This window comes from Ornithorhynchus anatinus, chromosome 1, assembly GCF_004115215.2.
Source record: "Ornithorhynchus anatinus isolate Pmale09 chromosome 1, mOrnAna1.pri.v4, whole genome shotgun sequence".
NCBI lineage: Eukaryota > Metazoa > Chordata > Mammalia > Monotremata > Ornithorhynchidae > Ornithorhynchus > Ornithorhynchus anatinus.
This window is the reverse complement of record NC_041728.1, coordinates 108,293,132-108,312,662: the sequence shown is the minus strand read 5'-3', so window position 1 is coordinate 108,312,662 and position 19,531 is coordinate 108,293,132. Positions and strand designations below refer to the sequence as shown.

The 19,531-nt window shown below is 42.7% G+C and overlaps 1 protein-coding gene across 1 annotated transcript in view; it reads left to right on the top strand.

The window, feature by feature from the left end:
* GK5 (glycerol kinase 5) overlaps positions 1-19,531 on the top strand; it is a 75,156-nt gene that overhangs the window by 29,468 nt on the left and 26,157 nt on the right. The window contains exons 4-5 of the mRNA XM_029070447.2: positions 9,937-10,030; positions 16,618-16,749. Of these exons, the coding sequence (XP_028926280.1) occupies positions 9,937-10,030; positions 16,618-16,749 (226 nt within the window). The remainder of the gene's footprint in view (positions 1-9,936; positions 10,031-16,617; positions 16,750-19,531) is intronic.

The following is a 19,531-nucleotide window of genomic DNA, read 5'->3' as shown; positions in this document are numbered from 1 at the left end:
AAGTCACTTAACTTCTCTATGCCTCAGTTACCTCATCTGTAAAATGGGGATTAAGACTGAGCCCCACGTGGGACAACCTGATCACCTCGTATCCTCCCCAGTGCTTAGAACAGTGCTTTGCACAAAGTTAGCGCTTAACAAATGCCATTATTATTATACGGAGGTGGCTAGGCAACCACTGGAGATTTTTGAGGAGGGAGGTGATGTGTCCTGATCGTTTCTGTAGAAAGATGATCCGGGCAGCAGAGTGGAGTATGGACTGGAGTGGGGAGAGGCAGGAGGCTGGGAGGTCAGCAGGTAAGGTCATCCAGGTGGGATAGGATGAGTGATTGTATTAACATGGTAGCAATTGGAATGCAGAGGAAAGGGCGGATTTTAGTGATGTGAATTTAGGAATTATAAATTCATCTGCTTTCAGTAAAATTGGTCCAAGACTTCTTATTCCTCAAGTTTTAGCTGGTGGTTGAGAGACCATAACTTCATCATCTGTTTTGGCATTAATTCTGTAATTTTCTCCCAAGCATTTAGTACAGTACCCTGCATACAATTCATACATTGCCCTATATGACTTGAAGTTGCATACAGTAGGTGATCAATACATACTAATTGATTGGCATCTTGCAGTGATGCATTGGATGGCAAGGTGTCAATCATTAACATAATATCCCTGGGCGGTATGCATTTTGGGGGGGGGGGGGGGCTGGCTATAACCTGGGGCTAAGAGATCAAACATCAGCAGGTATTGCTTCCGGTTTTTTCTATACTGTGGAGGATGCCTTTATTCTGTAGGCTGAAAATATACCAGAGTCTGATTCTTCAGTACATAGCTCCCAAGTCTGAAGAAATGTGTTCCCCAGGGTCATAATAGTAGTGATGGTATTTGTTAAGCACCTACTTTGTGCCAAGCACTGTTCTAAACACCGGGGTAGATACAAGGTAATTAGGTGGTCCCACGTGGGGCTCATTGTTTTAATCCCCACTTTACAGATGAGGTAACTGAGGCCCAGAGAAGTTAAGTGACTTGCCCAAAGTCACACAGCTGACAAGTGGCGGAGCCAGGATTAGAACCCATGACCACTGACTCCCAAGCCCACGCTCCTTCCACTAAGCCACGCATTCTTCAGTTGCATCAGGATAAGCAAGTTACCAGTCTATGAAGCTCTTTTTCTTAGAGCCAGGGTGATAAGGTCTTTCAAGGGAGCTGACCAGTGGCTAATGGCTGACTTTTCCTCTATGTCCAGCACAAACCAAAGTATTTCTAAGGACTGTTAAAATATCCTGTGCCTGGATGCTGGTACTGTCAGGACATGGTTGGGGGTATTCTTTCCTCACTTTCTACCACGAACGATTGCAAAACCATCCCTTGAGACGAGGCATGTGCTTTCATTCATTCATGCATTCAATCAATTATATTAAGCATTTACTATGCGCAGAGCACTATCCTAAGCACTTGGGAAAGTATAGTACAACAACAAGCATTGACATTCTCTACCCACAATGAGCTCACAGTCTGGGGGAGGAGACAGATATCAATACAAATAAATAAAATTACAAATATATATGTAAGTTCTGTAGAGCGAAGGTGGAGGGAGAGCAAAGGGTGCTATTAAAGGTAGTGGCATACTTATTAAACTTAATAGCCAATCAATAGAATTTAGTGAGCACCTACTGTGTACCCAGTAGACACTCAATAAAGAGCATTGATTGATTGATAACAAAGGCTGAACATTGTACTAGGCTGGGAGAGTGCAGTGGGAGTGAGGTTCAGTCACTGCCCTCAAGGATTTTAAGGGTGAAAACCAGCACACAAAAATTGTATGAATAATAATAATTATGGTATTTGTTAAGTGCTTAGTATGTGCCAAGCACTGTTCTTGTAGATACAAACAAGGTAATCACATTGTCCCGCATGGGGCTCACAGTCTTAAACCCCATTTTACAGATAAGTTAACTGAGGCACAGAGAAGTGAAGTGGTTTGCCCAAGGTCACACAGCAGACAAGTGGCAGAGCCAGGATTAGAACCCGTGTCCTCTGACTCCCAAGCCCATGCTTATGCCACCAGGCCTTGACTGATTGATTCCATTTATGTAGTTGACACAGTTGGAACAGGAACTGATACTTTTTTATGGTATTTGTAAAACTCTATGTGTCAAGCACTGTTCTAAGCTCTGGGGTAGATACAAGTTAATCAGGTGGTTCACAGTCCTTGTCCCACATGGGGCTCACAGTCCAGGTGGGAGGGAGAACAGATAGTCAATTCCCATTTTACAGATGAGGCAACTGAGGCACTGAGAAGTTAAATGAATTGTCCAAGGTAAATAACAAAAATGTGGAATAAATGATTAAATGAATAACCAAGTGAAATTTCCTACACTGATTGTGTGCATAAGTAATGCATAGCTAATGATGGTGCGTAGCTAATGTGCATAGCTAATGGTGGCTATTTGGAGTGACGTGATGAGGGGAGGTAGAAATAAGTTGGGGACGTGGGTTTCCAGAAGAGTGTTGAAGATGAGGAGGGACGTGGTCTGGTGGATTTGAGGTGGATGAGAACTTCACGCCCGAGGAAAGGAATGCTCAAAAGTTTAGAGTTGGGAGGAACAATAGCGAGGAACAAATAGGATAGCTTAAGCGAAGAACGAGCTGGGATGAAGCAGATTATTAGATGAAGAGATCTGATATCAACCACCTGCTGGTTGCACACAAACCTTCCAGTTGCCATGGTCAGTTGTCTACTTAGACTTTGAGTCCCATGTGGGACAGGGACTGTGTCCAACCTGATTATTTTATATCTTCCCTAATGCTTAGAGCAGCACTTGACACATAGTAAGCACTTAAATATAATAATAATAATAAAAGAGTCAGGCAGAGTACCTAGGAGAGACAGACATGTCTACATGTCTGTGTTTCCATCCTTGGATGTTCCTAATTTGCTTTCACTGCAGAATGCAGCCCCGTCTTGGCAGGCCTCAGAGCCCGTTTTAGCTGTTCCAAGTGAAATTGGGTGCTTCCTCTGTTGATCACTTGGAACAGCTGTTGCCTGTTGGCCTGATTTTCACGCGTAGGTTGTATTTTGCCCATCCCTACCCCAGAATGCCCCAGCTTCCCCTCTACCAGATGGGGCATCAAATTGTAATATCTTACTTGGGCCCCAGATCAAATTGTAACAAACGATCGTGAGATCGAACACCCTCTTCAAGGTGATTCCCAACTGGAGATTTTAATAATATTGGTATTTGTTAAGCGCTTACTATGTGCAGAGCACTCTTCTAAGCACTGGGGTAGATACAGGGTAATCAGATTGTCCCACGTGAGGCTCGCAGTTAACCCCCATTTTACAGATGAGGTAACAGGCACGGAGAAGTGAAGTGACTTGCCCACAGGGATTCAAACCCATGACACTCTTGGCAGTCATTTTTGTGCCCACTTGGGAATGTGTCTGCCAGGGCCCCTCTCCATCGGGCCTTCTCCTGAATTGAAGTTGGATGGGAGTGGTATTATCTACATCTTCCCTGCATTAAGAGAACAGTCTCAGCAGCATGTCACGAGAGGACCCCCACACACACACTCCGTGCCCCACACAGGTGTGTCTACCTTTTTCAGAAAGTACGAGGCCTGTTCTTCAATCCTGAGCAGGCAGGAGCAGGGCTAGGCAACTTTTAGGTGTAGTCCAAGCAACAGCTGACTCGCCCCATACCAGCAAGAAGCGCTGGTGACTCATTTTCCAGAGTCACAGAGTGTGGGCTGGTGACTAGTCTCCAACACCAGCCGAGCCAGCATTCCTGCCTGCGTGTTGATTTTAAGTGATTACTGCACAGATTATAGGTATTTTCAGTTTGCATTTTCCCTCCCTTACATTACTTTGATTTTTCTGAAGTCACAAGCCCTTTTGGGGAACAAATTTAACCCATTCCAATGTCTTGGAATTCAGTTAGATTTCAACTGAATCTAATTCAAACTTCAATTGGATTAGATTGAAGTTTGAAGTTTCTAACCTTTCCAAGTTACCAGCGTGGCTCAGTGGAAAGAGCCCGGGCTTGGGAGTCAGCGGTCATGGGTTCAAATCCCGGCTCTGCCACTTGTCAGCTGTATGACTGTGGGCAAGTCACATAACTTCTCTGTGCCTCAGTTACCTCATCTGTAAAATGGGGATTAGCTGTGAGCCTCACATGGGACAACCCGATTACCCTGTGTCTACCCCAGCACTTAGAACAGTGTTCTGCACATGATAAGTGCTTAACAATACCAACATTATTATTATTATTATTATTATTAATTTAGTTTGATGTCCCTGGCCCTTAAGTCTGATGACTTGTCAAAATTTCATGTGTTAAATCTGAAAGTTTATTAAGTACTGTCAATAATATCGCTTTGTCCCATTACATTATTGTGTAAAGAGCACATTTCCCATCCGGCTGTCCCATTCTACTGTGTCTTGAAAGAACGTGAGCTATTGGTAATAGGGTTATTTTTCCAGCCATGGGACTGTTTCAAAGGCATTTTGCCAGTGAATATTAGAGTGCGCTAATTAGAGGTCCTATAGATAAACTTTGAGTTCCAGGAAATTTTTTAAAGAAGACCTAACACCAACATTGAAGGTGTTGCATATGAAGACTGGATTTTTTCTCTTTTGTTTTTTGGGTGTGGTAAACAAAGCTGTCAGGAAAATGAAGATGTCAGTTTCTGAATTGAGCCAACTGTGCACTTTGGCATTTGAAATTAATTATTACTTGTAAATGTCAAACTAAATGAGAAAAGATTTGAGAATTTAGGGGCAATTTCTGGGATCTTCCATATTTGAATAGTTTGGATTTTCATCAGAGATTAGCAGTCTTCACTTTATTGTCTTTTGAGGCAATGTTAGGTAAGAGGGAATGTTCACATTTTTGAAGTGACAAAAAGGACAAACACACACCCCCGAAAAGGAACCAAGAATTTATGATTTGAATCAAGCTTGGTTTGTTTTCTGATTTGGGTAGATTGTGGTAGTTTTTTTTTTGGTTTTTGTTTTTTAATCCTTAGGAACTGAGAATTACATATTCATTGAAAAGTATGGGTGTAGCATTTTAATCTATAGAGTCAGTAAATATGTTTTTTTAGTTAGTGTCTTGAAATATGAAAGACAATATATATGTTAACATATAATAGGAATAGAAATAATATTTGTCTTTTTGATATGTTAAATCCTCTCTACCCCAGTTTCTTAGCTATCTGTGAGGCCACTTGTTACAGTAGGTGTATCGAGGAAAGAACCTGGGTTATCTATCAAAGGCAGTAGCAAAAATGTTTGCTATTCTTGCTCTTTTGCCTGTTTTTCATTGTTGGGTGCCTCCAAGACAGTCAATCAATCAGTGATATTTATTGACTGGTTACTGTGTGCAGAGCACTGTAATAGCTGTAATAACAGTAGAGTTGGTGAAACCTATTCCTGCCCCTTGAGAAGCTTACAGTCAAGTGGTGCTTGGCTGCAGAGGACCAAGATGCCTGCATCCTATTTCCAGCCCTGAGATGACCTTTGTGTTCCAAGACTAGGACCGGTCTAATTGCGATGTTTTCATCAGTTAATACTACTAAAGGTGGTATTTCTGAAGTGCTTACTCTGTGCCAAGTACTATGCTAAGCACCGGAGTAGACGTAATATCAGATCAATTGGTCAGCAGTTGGTCAGGCAGTCTCCAATCTGGGATTTCATGTTCAAGTAGGATCAGTCAATCACTGGTATTAATTGAGCATTTCCTGTCTGCAGAGCACTGGTTTGTGTTTGGTAGAGTGAGAAGTAGCGTGGCCTGGTGGATAGAGCACGGGCCTGGGAGTCAGAAGGGCCCAGGTTCTAATCCTGGCTCCGCCACTTGTCGTCATCTTGTCTCTACTTCTCTGTGCCTTAGTTACCTCATCTGTTAATCAGAGATTAAGATCGTGAGCCCCTTGTGGCATGGGGACTGTGTCCAACCTGATAACCTTATATTATATAGGGCTTAGTAGGGTCCCTGGCACATAGTAAGCACCTAACAAATACCACTATTATTATTATTACAGTGGAATTAGTAGACATGATCCTGTCCTTAAAGACTAGAAGGGGAGACAGATGTTAAATTACAAATGGGGAAGCAGTAGAGTATATGGGTCTATACATAAGTGCTGTGCCGGTGAAGGCGGAGTATCAAAGTACCTGGAATGGTACAGATCCAAATGCACAGATGATGCAGAGGGCAGGGAGAGGTGGGGAGAAGAGAGCTTAGTCGGGGAAGGCTTCTTGGAGGTGATGTGATTGTAGTAAAGCTTTGAATATGGGGAAAGTGATGGTCGGTCAATATTCGGGGGAAGGAGTTCCAGGTGGAAGGGAAGATGTGAGCAAGGGGTTGATGGCGGGAGAGATGAGCTGGAGGTACATAAGGTTGGTGTTAGAGGAGCAAAGTGTGAAGGCTGAGTTGTAGTGGGAGAAGAGTGGCGTTAGGTAGGAAGAGGGGAGCTGTCTGAGTGCCATAAAGCCAATGACAAGGAGTTTCTTTTACATATACTGACAGATGGGCAACCATTTGAGGTTTTTGAAGAGTGGGAAGATGTATGCCGAACAGATCTGTAGAAAAGTGATCTGGGCAGAAGAGTGAAATATGGACTGGAATGGGCGAGAGACCAGAGGCAGGGAGGTCAGCGAGGAGACTGTCGCCTGGTCGAGGCAGTATACGACAAGTGCTTGGACCAGCGTAGCAGTTTGGATGGAGAGGAAATGGTGGATTCTAGAGATGTGGTGAAGGTAGAACCAAGAGGATTTGGTGACAGTTCGAATATGCAAGTTGAGTGAGAGAGATGGATCAAGGACAGTGCCAAGGTTCCAGGCATGCTGTCTCCCTATAGTTAGGCGTAAGTTAATCATTGGTATTTATTGAACGTTTACTACATTGCAGAGCACTGTACTAGGCCCTTGGAAGAGTTCAGTGGAACAGAATTAGCAGACACGTTCCCTGCCCGTAATGAGCTTCCAGTCTAGAAGAAACTCTGGGAAGGCCAAGTTGCATTGATCTTCCCAGATCAGAAATATGGATTTGGCGGGTGATTCCACAAGTCCAGGTGGGTAGCATTTGCCAAAAGGGACAAGCCAGCTAACATGGGCAGGGAACGGATCTACCAGCTATGTTCTCTTGTACTCTCCCAAGCGCTTAGTACATTGTTCTGCACGTGGTAAATGCTTAGTAAACACCTGTTGGTTCATCTTCTTTCCTACAACTAGGGAAACAGGACAACTTATAGCAAATTGAGCTGCAGGCATCACAGTACTGTTTGAGTAAACAGAAGAAACCTCAACCTTGGTGAATTTCAAAAAACTCGGTTTGGGAGTAGGTGTGCCAACTAATTCCTGAATTTGGGTCTGTGAGAAGGGAGAAGACAGTCTTCCTCTATTATTCTTACTGCATTTTAAGTCAATAAGCAATGTTGTCTAAATATTAACTAGAAGGTAAGAAAGGAAGCCTTGGATGTATACCATTTTTGAGGCTACAGAGTCCCCATTTTACTCCCTCCCACCCCCTTGAGGCATTTGAGCAATTACTGACTCAGAGAACTCTTGCATGCTTGGTAATTCCACTTCTGGCTAATTGCTAATTAAATGAGGAATGAGCTTTTGTCTTTAGTCTAAGGCTTTGCATTGTGGTCTAGTGAGCCAGGAAATGTATGGCGCAGACCAACAAAAGGAGGCAGGGTTGAACCCAAGTGATCCATCCTTCTACTCCTCCCAGCCCTCCGATGTCATCATTTTCCTCACTGGGGGTTCCCGAAGGCTAAGGGTATCCCCCTAATATTAATTGCCAAGTAATGGGATCCGTGAAGTAAAAGGCCTGTCGTGCCCTGTTGACGTGGAACATCATTGAACAAGCCTAGAAAAACATTTTGATGTGTGATTGAAAAAAAAAACCTTTAATGTGCACAGTTGTTGAGATCAGAGACCAGTTATTTATGGAAACATCTTTATATGTTTATACTAACTGTAACCCTCATAGAAAAATCAAGAAGACTTGCTACTCTCTATTAATCAATACTATTGAGTGCTTTACTGTGCGTAGAGGACTGTATTAAGCACTTGAGAGAGTACAGTCTAACAGAGTTGGTACACATGTTCCCTGCATTTCGGGTTACAGTTTGGCATGGAAAGACTGAAAAGATTGAAATGGTGCAGATAGGTTTCTCTGCTTTTCCATGTAATAGTTTCATGCTACCCTCTTTCCCGTTGTTGCTTGCTTGGACTCTGAGGAGAACCCTTAAGCCCCTTAGGGCCATAGTGAATTTGGATAAGGGCTCAGAATTGGAAAACCTGAAATTCAGTTAGCGAGATGGAAACCCACTTAAAAACTACTGCAAGATATTTTTGTGAAAAAGCTCCAACTGCCAATTTTTACTGGTTGGCATCAGATCTCCCCTAACGTGTTTTCATTATGCATTTTGGTTAGCTCATTGAGGGCAGGGAATGTGTTTGTTTATTGTTCTATTGTACTCTCCCAAGTGCTCAGTACAGTGCTTTGCACCCTGGAAGCGCTCAATAAATATGAATGAATGAATGAACACTATTGAGGAATTAAGAAACCTTCTTCCAATAATGACCAGCTGAATAAAACCTAGATTGTGATGTAGGGAGAAAGAGTTGAGTATATAACGTTCAATGTGGGCCAAGGCATGGATGCTATAGCATGAATTTTTCCTTAAGCATGCTTTTTTTCGGGAACGTGACCCTTGTGTTACAGGAGAATCGACTTCCTAAAATGGCTGGCTGTAATAAAACCTTTTTTTACAGTTTCCCATTTTTAAGAACATAAAGTATACCTAGTCACTCAGTCAGTGCTATCTGTTGATCGCTTATGGTGTGCAGAGTGCTGTACTGAGCGCTTGGGAGAGTACAGTACAGGAGAGCTGGTTGACATGTTTCCTGCCCACAGGAGCTTACACTCTAGAGAGGGAGATGGACATTAAAATAAAATACGGATATGTGCCTAAGTGCTGTGGGGCCGAAGGTAGAATGAATATCAAGTGCTTCAAGGGTACAGATTCAAATGCAAGGGTGATACAAAAGAGAGAGCAAGTAGGGAAAATGAGAGCTTAGTTGGGAAAGCCTTCTTGGAGGAGATGTGATTTTAATAAGGCTTTGAAGGTAGGGGGAGAGGGAAGTGTCTGTTGGATTTGAATGGGGAGGATGTTCCAGGCCAGAGGGTATAGCCTGGAATTCTTATCTAGTATAAGAATTTGTTATTTGTTGATCATTTATAACTGGCAACGTGTGGAGAAAAATAATGGGTTTAAATTCTGGGATGACTCTGAGGCAGAACATTAGAACCAGATCCATTAGAACTAGAATATCTCCTTCAAGAAGCCTTCCCTGACTAAGCCCTCCTCTCCTCTTCTCCCACTCCCTTCGGTGCCGCTCTTACTTGCTCCTTTATTCATCCTCCTTCCCATCCCCACAGCACATATGTATATATCTGTAATTTATTTATTTATCATTTATTTATACTAATGTGTGTGTCTCCCTCTAGACTGTAAGCTCATTGTGGGCAGGAATGAGACTGTTGTTATACTGTACTCTCCCAAGCACTTAGTACAGTGCTTTGCACACGGTAAGTGCTCAATAAATAGGATTGAACAAATGAATGAATGGTATCATTTTCACAGGGCAGGCCCAACAAATGTCTGTTATCCTGGTTTTAAAAGTCAAGTTTGCCCCAGGGAATCTCCACCTTTGTGATGAGTCTGAAGGGGGAGAAATCAGTTCTCCAAAGGAAATATCTAAATTTCAGAACAGCCAACTGGCTGTATTATATTGGCAGTCGATATTCTGCCTTGCTTTTAAAGTTTATTTTTTTGTAGTGGGGTGTGTTATTGCTTTTGGTAGTCTTTTCTATGATTTGTGATGAGAGTATTAAGATACTCTTTTCTCTTTTCTTGTTTCTCAGGACGACAGGAAATCCTTTCCACAACTTCATTAGTTGGCAAGACCTCAGGGCATCTGACCTGGTCAAATCCTGGAACAATTCTTTTCTAATGAAGGTAATTTAGGTGTGGTTTTACCAATGTAGATAATGTATTCTTTTTCACACAAGATTTCATTGTCCTTTTAAAAAAGATAAGCCTTTTCTGTGAGGTGCTATAATAGATCTTTGTCCAGAGAAGTGGCATTTATATATAGTATAGGGAATTGTTAAATTCTTTGAGAGTATAACTCTCAGAGAAAGATTTAGTTCCTTGGTGAAAAGCAGTGTAATAATTTATCTATGTAGAGATATATCTATCTCTCAAATATAATGAAGATGTAATAATAATAATAATAATGTTGGTATTTGTTAAGCGCTTACTATGTGCCGAGCACTGTTCTAAGCGCTGGGGTAGACACAGGGGAATCAGGCTGTCCCACGTGGGGCTCACAGTCTTCATCCCCATTTTACAGATGAGGTAACTGAAGCACAGAGAAGTGAAGTGACTTGCCCACAGTCACACAGCTGACAAGTGGCCGAGCCGGGATTCGAACCCATGACCTCTGACTCCAAAGCCCGTGCTCTTTCCACTGACCCTCTCTAAATAGATCCATTTGCCCCTGCAAATTATCTGGATAATACAGTTCATAGTATCACCCTTAACTTCAAATTTCATGACTTGTTTTTTTTTGAACTTCAAATATCATTGGGCCCTGGCCTTATTCCCTGATTTGGAGAATAGATGAGCAGATCCAATTTCCCTTTTCCTCCCTATTTTCAGGGATCTAGAGGATTTCTGCTTCCCCTCCAAGCCTATCTCATTCTCCCTTTTCTTCTTCCCTCTACCCACTCCACACCAGATACTAGAAATAGTGCTCATTGCCAGATTCTGTTCAGTTTGGAGTGTTTGCATACCATATTCTCAGCTTTTGAGAGATCAGAAATGCCTGCCGGTGATAAAGGGCAGTTCCTGTATGTCAGCATTTTTTCCCAGGGCACGCCGATGCCCTAGTAAAACAAAGTACTAAATGAAAGGCACCTTCCGAGGGTCTAATCCCATACCAGTTTCGTTAGTTTTTTATTTGGTCTGTGCTGGTCTCTAGATTAGGAAATCATGAAGGAATTACGGTGTGGGGAAGCTTTCGGAGTAGGACAGTAGAGTAACAAGGGTGCGTGTTCTGAGCTGCTTCCTTCCTCTAGCTTAAATGAACAATACCACACTGTGGGTAGAGCGAGAAGCCAGTGTCAGCATCATGCTGATCTGCCTGTTCCCTAGTCCTGAATGGCTTCTAAGAGGTGGTGTGGAATGTACTAGGGATTCTTTTTTTAAAAAAAATTAATGGTATTAGTTAAGTGCTTACTATGTTTCGGGCACTGTATTAAGTGCTGTGGTAATTACAAGCTAATCAGGAAGGACACAGTCCATGTCCCACATGGGGCTCACATTCCTCATCCCCATTTTACAGATGAGGGAACTGAGGCACAGAGAAGTGAAGTGACTTGTCCAAGGTCACACAGCAAACAAGTGGCAGAGCCACTGTGCGGAACCTCCCTCTCCCCTCCCTGCCATCCCCACACCACGGGTTTCAGTGTGGCTCTTGAACTCCGTGTCTTGAACCTCACATTGGATCGTATGACCCAGAGGATTGAAACATACGGTTTGGATTCTAGCTAGCGTGTTTTTTCCCAGATGCAAATCAGCAGCTCCTGTTGCAGTAATACCCTGGTTTAAGTATTTTGTCAATTTTAGTGGATGGGAACTTTCCATGGCATGTATGTTATGGACTAATTAATTTCATTTCCTAGAACCATGGAGCAAAATCAGTGGGATAAGTGTAAGATCATCTGATTTTTAAAATAGCCTCAAGTTCAAAGGAACCAAGTTGACCTTTCTTTTTAAAATTTTCTTTTTAGTGCCATTCCTCCCACTGCACTTCAGCAGTGGCATCAGTCATATAATTTGACCAGTGAAATGCTATCATTTCTGAGGCAACCTACCCATCCATTTATTCCACAATTAACCTTTTCTGAACCCCCACCATGTTCTAGGTGCTGATGGTCATGCCCTTAAAGGCACAGTTTCTATCCTTAGATCTTATATTCTTAAGATGAGTCGCACATATCGGTGGAGCTATTAGGGTAGTACCGAATGAAGGATGGTTTTTTTTTTTCAGTTTTTTTTAAGTGGTATTTGTTAAACTCTTCCTACGTGAGAGGCACTGTACCAAGCACTGAGGTAGATAGAAGATAATCGGGTTGGACACTCTCCCTTTCCCACAAGGGACTCACAGTATTAATCCCCCTTTTACAGATGAGGTACCTGGGGCACAGAGAAGTGAAGTGACTCACCCAAGGTCCCACAAGCGGGAGATCCGGGATCAGACCCGAGACCCTTTTAATTCCCAGGCCCGTGCTCTTTCCGCTAGGCTACAGTGAATCTCTACGTTACTTGAAGATTATTATCAATACTGGGTTCTGTGGGCTCTAGATTGCTGCAAAGATCAAATGTAAGGCTCATCTCTGAGCCCCTTTCCTGTCAGTCTGCAGTGACATTCTTTTTACTCATAAGAAGGTAGAAGAACAAATCATAGCCCTGAAAATTTTCTGGTGCCTAAAATTTTCTGGAGCACAAGGTCCCTGTGAGAGACTTGAATGAATACTTCATCTCGCTCCCATACCTGAGCATGACTTAATGGAAAAAGCCCAGGTCTGGAAGTTACGAGCCCCAGGTTCTAGCCCGTCTCAGTCCCTGTCCTGTACCATGGCTTCAGGTGAGTCCATAACTTTTCAGTACCTCTGTTTCCTCATCTGTACAGTGGGGATAAAATACCTGTTCTTCTCCCTGTTAAACGGTAAGACCTGGATGGGACAGAAATCATATCCAATTTATTATCTTATATCTATATCGAGCACAGTGCTCGGCCCATAGTAAGTTCTTAAAAATATTATTATTATTATTACCCGAGTCCACACCCACCAAGAAGGTCTAATTACCCAGCCTGACCTACATTTGTGACTTGTCCTACTGGACTCAAGATCTGCCTATCCAGAGCAAGAAGGTGCCTTCATTCAGTGGTATTTATTGAGCACTTACCGTGTGCAGAGCACTGTACTAAGCACTTGGGAGAGTACAGCCCTGCTAAATCCTCTCCCCAACCCACCCAAGGGAGGCCGGCCCAGATCAGTAGCATGCATTGGGTGCAGGTTTGCTGCTGTCAGAAGACCAAATGGAGCTCAGAAATAAAGCAGGTCCAATAGCCCTTCTCTTTCCAGATCAGAATTGGAGACGGTGCTCATTTAGGTATACGAGGACTTCCTAGGGGATGCTACAGAGGAGAAAGGATCAAAGCTAATTACATTTCCTATTAGCTTTCCCCCTGCAAAGAGTAAATGAATAATTGCTACCCACATCCACGGATGTTTTGGTAACAATAATAATGATAGTGGTAGGAAAGAACTTACTATAAACCAAGCACAGTACTAAAGTCAAAAGCCACTCCCTTCCTCTTAGTTGCATTTTAGTGTGGTTGGAAAGTCAAATGATCATCAAGTCAGACAGAATCTTGTAGCACACAAGGCTCATGGTCTAAGCGGCAGGGAGAGCGGGTATTGAATCCCCCTTTTATAGATAAGGCAGTTGTGGCCCAGAAAAGTGAGGTGAAGGTCACTTAGCAGGCAACTGGCAGAGCCAAGATTAGAACCCAGGTCTTCTGATTCCCAGGCCCGTGCTCTTTCCATTAGCCTACGCTGCTTCTTTGTTTTATCTGTATCCAACTGAACCCACGTAGGAACGTGGATTACTGGACTGTCTGCTTTACTGCAGATATTGCAGACACTTTACTGAAGCCTGGTGTATTGCAGGGTGTGCAGATCTTAGTCTTGCTCACAGATCACAGTGTAGGGAGATAGAATATGGTGAGCCCAGATTATGATAAAAGATGAGGGGTTTAATCAGCTCAACTCAGAAATTGGTGTTAGATTTCTTGACTGCCTGAAGTTGAAAAGAATCAGGGAAGCAGCTTGGCCTAGTGGAAAGAGCACAGCTAAACAGAGACTTGGGGCTCCTGGCTTCATCACTTGCCTACTGTAGGACCTTGAACAAGTCACTTCCCTTCTCTGAACCTCAATTTCCTCATCTGTAAAATGGGGATTCAAAACCTCTTCTCCCTCTCCCTTAGATTGTGGGACAGAGACTGTGTACAGTACTTGGCACATAGTATGTGCTTAACAAATACTACAGTTATTAGTCTTACTCTCCTCAGGGCAGATAGTGCTTTTAACTCTAGAGTTGACTGAAAGTCTCTGTTCCAAGACTGGCTTTGTATTAGTCCAGATGTGGATTTTTCCATTTGAAGGATCAGAGTATTGAGAAACAAAGCTGAGGCCGAAAGGGGTTATCAGTTTCATCTTGTTCAGATTAATTTAGAACACAGTGTAGGCACACTTGTGAAATAATCCCAACTCCTGATTTTCAAGTACTTACTATACAGTAGAAAATCGTAATCCATCAGAGGATTAGTGATTTTGAGGTTGTTTTGAATTGAGAAGAACCAAGGTTTTTGAGGCCAGTGCAAAGACACTCAGTAACTGGGTCTCCCCTCTTCTTCCTGCTGACCACTGAAGGAGAGAAGCCCCATTCTTCCACTGCAAGGGGTGAAAATTCAAGTAAAGTAAAAAATACAAATGGAGCAATCAGTAGTATTTATTGAGTGCTTATTATGTGCAGAGCACTTTACTAAGTTCGTGTCTGTTCTTTTGTACTCTCTCAAGCTCTTAGTACAGTTCTAATCCCGGCTCTGCCACTTGTCTGCTGTGTGACCTTGGGCAAGTCACTTCACTTCTCTGTACCTCAGTTCCCTCATCTGTAAAATGGGGATTGAGTGAGCCCCATGTAGGACAGGGACTGTGTCCAACCCGATTTGCTTGTATCCACCCCAACGCTTAGTACAGTGCCTGGCACACAGAGTTAAGCCCTTAATGAATACGTGCTCTGCATGCAGTAGGTGCTCAGTAAATATGATTGACTTGACTCTTGGGAGAGTACAGTACAACAGAGTTGGTAGACATGTTCCTTCCACACGAGCTTACAGTCTAGAGGGGTCCCTGCCCTCAAGGAATTTGCAGTCTAATGGGAGAGATGTCCAGGCATGCATTTGTGTGCTTATTGTGAGAGCAGGAGGAAGAGTTTAGATACAATTAGAATGGGTGAATAAGTAAATACATGGGGTAGTTAAATCATTAGATATTTAAGGTCTAGTGGTGGTCATTGGGATGACACACTAGTTGTAGCGGAAATTAGCTCGAGCGTGCCCCAGGCGGGGATAGATCTGGATTTTCAGAGGGCTTTGTAGTTGGGGATGTACACACTTGGCTCTACAGAAGTAAAGGCAAAGTAAAAGCTCTAGAATAACCAAAGAGACCCTAATGTGTAGGTTTCACTCTCTCTTATGCAGTATTAATTTAATTGAATTAATTAAATGTGTTAAGTTTGTTAATTCTTGCTTGCTTTGTTCCTACATTCACTTCTTTCTTTTTTACATTCCTTCTACCCTTCTTTTCCCTCCTTCCCTTCTTCTCTCCCTTCCTCCCTTCCTTTCAGAAGCAGCTTGGCCTAGTGGAAAGAGCACGGGTTTGAGAGTCAGAGGACCTGGTTCTACCTCCAGCTCTGCTATGTGTTTGCTGTGTTACCTTGGCCAAATCACTCAACTTCTGTGCCTCGGTTACCTTTGTTAAATGGGGATTCAGTCCTACTCCCTCCTACTTAGACTGTGAACCCCATGTGGGATGTGGACTGTGTCCAACCAGATTATATCTGAGAGGAAGGGAGAGAAGAAGGGAAGGAGGGAAAGGAAGGGTAGAAGGAATGTAAAAAAGAAAGAAGTGAATGTAGGAACAAAGCAAGCAAGAAATTAACAAACTTAACACATTTAATTAATTCAATTAAATTAATACTGCATAAGAGAGAGTGAAACCTACACATTAGGGTCTCTTTGGTTATATCTGAGAAGCAGCGTGGCTCAGTGGAAAGAGCACGGGCTTTGGAGTCAGGGCTCATGAGTTTGAATCCCAGCTCTGCCACTTGTCGGCTGTGTGACTGTGGGCAAGTCACTTAACTTCTCTGTGCCTCAGTTCCCTCAACTGTAAAATGGGGATTAAGACTGTGAGCCCCACGTGGGACAACCTGATTCCCCTATGTCTACCCAGCGCTTAGAACAGTGCTCGGCACATAGTAAGCGCTTAACAAATACCAACATTATTATTATTATTATATCTACCCCAGTGCTTAGAACAGTGCCTAGCACGTAGTAAGCACTTAACAAGTACTGTTATTAGTATTATTATGATGCAGTAGTTTAGGCTGTCTCTCTGTTGTATGAAGGCAGCAGAGATGGTGAACTTTGGTCAGGAGTTTCTGGCCAGTTGCCATCCAGCAGCAGAGGGGGTGGGGCAAGAATAATTCCGGGGGAGCCCTCAGGCTTCCACCCCAGGGTTTCCCTTTGCTGGTTTTCTCCTGCTGACAGATGCTCTGTCTTCCTTTTCCTGCCCTACCCTGCCTCCCTGTGGCTGGCCATTCCCTTTTGCTTAGTTGTGATTTAATGTGGTTGGAAAGTCAAACTCATCTTGCAAAACGATTCAGTTAACTTTTTCATTCTTTTGCAACAGGCAATTCACAGTTTCTCCAAAGTGCTTCATTTTTTCACTCGAAGTAAACGACTTTTAGGGGCCAGCTTATTTACTTTCACCACACAGCATGTTTCTTTGAGACTGTCATGGGTTTTGCAGAACCTAATGGAGGTAAGAAACCGGAGGAAAAAGAAAAGACACATTTTGTGAGGAGTTCTGGACTAATAATAATGGAAATAATTGCTGTTATTTATATCACATCTGATTACGAATGAGCTGAAGAATTACTCCATGTCAATTTACAATGGATTGCAAACTAATTGTCATGATGGGTCAAAATTAATTTAAATACTGGTGAGTTGAAATAGAAGCAAGAAATATTATTTTTCAGTTTGTACAGTAACCCACTAATTTGTAGAGTTCTTCTGGAAATGCTATCCAACCTTGGTTTTAACTGACACAGTTCTCTCCTGGTTGTCTTCCTACATTTTTGGTTCCTCCTTTGACTGACTGTCGCTTTTCGTGGCTTTGATTTTGCCCCTCAATGCTAACTTCTATTCCTCTCACCTCAGGCGAGTCACTTCACCTCCTTGAGCCTTAGTTTCCTCATCTGTATAATGGGAATTATGATGCTTGCTGTCCTTAACTATTAGTTTAAGAGGCCACCGGTTTCCTTATTTATCCTAGCATTTAGTTCAGAGTAAGTGCTTAATAAAGACCATTTTTAAAAAGTGACTCCACTCTATCTTTCAACTGTCATGTTCATTGTGGCTAAATCTTTCCAGTTCCTCCTCTTTCTCCTCTTCCTCCTCCTCCTCTTCCTAGATACATTTCTTCTACATTCAACAGGCCAACATCCTGGTCCTGCCTCTCCCTTCTCCAGCCAACAGTTCATTCTGCTCCCTGGCTCATTTGTCTAAAGTGTTTTTCTGCAGTGGTCTCATCCCTTCCTCATCAAACAGAAACTCCTGTCCATTGTCTTCAGGGCATTCTGTCAGTTTATCAGTTTTCTTCCACTACACTCCAACTCACACTCTTCATTCCTCACAAACTTCCCTTCTCATTGTGCCTCATTTTCAACTTTCCAGCCTCTGACCTCTTGCTCACTCACACCCTTCCTCTTGCTCAAAGATCTCTATCCCTTCATATCCACTAGATTGCATCTTGTCTTCAGATTCCTCCTGACAACCCATCCCTTTCGGAGCCAGTGCCCGGGGAAGCTACATCTTCCTGGGTTACATCTGTTCACCAGCCAATCAATCAATAAATCATATTTATTAAGCACTTAGTTTGTGCAGAGCACTGTACTAAGCACTTGGGGGAATACAATGTAACAGAGTTGGGACACGTTCCCTGCCCACATAGAAGTTACAGACTAGAGTTAGCTCTAGTTTACAACCACTTTTACCACTTATGCTTACCACTTTTGACTTATACTAACTTAAAATTATCTATTCTTCCATTCTTCTTATTGACAGCTGTTGTGTGGCTTTTTTTCCTCCTATTTGTAAATGGCTTTTGTCTGTCAGACTCCCTTCTCAAACTGTAAACTCCCTAAGGTAGGAATTGTATCTCTTGCACTCTCCCAAGTGCTTAGTACAGCTCTCTGCGTATAGGTGCTCAATAAAACTATTGTTTGGTATGTTGGAGTTAAACAGTTAAACTCATTGAGATAAAATCCCCTAAAGGTACTACTAGAAACTTTTTTAATTGAAGAGACCTGAAAAAAAAATTACACTTCCCTCACTGTTATCCATCAGAGTTTTCCACCTTCTTATTTTGCCCAGTAAAGTGATTTAGAAATCCCATTTTAGCACTTACAGGAATCGGTACAATGGTCTTTAATATTCTGTGAACTTGAGGCAAGAAAACATTTTTATTTTGAATTATACTGACATTGTTATTCACTTTTTAATTGACCAAATTTAGTATTCTTCCCAGAATGAAATGGAAAAGTGAGCTAATCCATATTGTTATTGCTTATCTGCCAGTCTGTAAACTGGCAGACGTGATTAGGTGTGTCAGTGTTTCCATGGCAGATGTACATAATGCGTTTGTAGGAATACTGAAAAGCTTTATAAAGGGCAATCAGAAATCCCCTTTTTGGCCTGAACAATCTTGGAAATCATTGAAATTCTCCATTTTCTTTGTCAGTATGGGTCTGGGCAGGAAGAGCTAAAAACTATAGTAGACTCAAGTAGAAAAAAAAGCCACGAGAAAACTCCAAAGTTGTTTATAGTTTTGGTTTAGTCTTAGGAGCACAGCACTATTGACTAGGAACGAAAAGTACATGATTTCAGGGCATGGGTATGTTGCCCAGGTTGTTGAATTAGCGCTTTGAGGTTGGAGGGTAACCAAGCACCCCCCGAAGCTGCAGAGAAGTGCCTGTTCCCCTCTGTTCGTTCATTCATTTAGTCTTATTATTGAGCGCTTACTGTGTGCAGAGCATGGTACTAAGCTCTTGGGAAAGTACAACACAACAAAAAACAGTGACAGTCCCTGCCCACAACGAGTTTATAGTCTAGAGGGGGGATATAGACATGAATATGAATAAATAAAATAATAGATATGTACATAAATGATGCTGTGGGGCCGGGAGGGGAGATGAGCAAGGAGAGTGGGAGATGAGGAAAAGTGGGGCTTAGTCTGGGAAGGCCTTTTGGAGGAGATGTGCCTTCACTAAGACTTTGAAGGGGGAAATTTCCTGTCAAGGAAGCAGGTGGGCACAAGACGGATGGGTTTGTTCTGTCACCCATTGGGACCACGCAGTCAGAGTCCTGGGCCTGGCAGGTTCCTCTCCTGACAGCTCGTGCTCTTTCCCTTTAGACTGTAAGCTCGTTGAGTCAGGGAATGTGTCTATTATATTGTTATATGGGACTCTCCCAATGCTACGTACAGTGCTCTGCACACAGTAACTGCTCCATAAATATGATTGACTGACTGACTCCACACT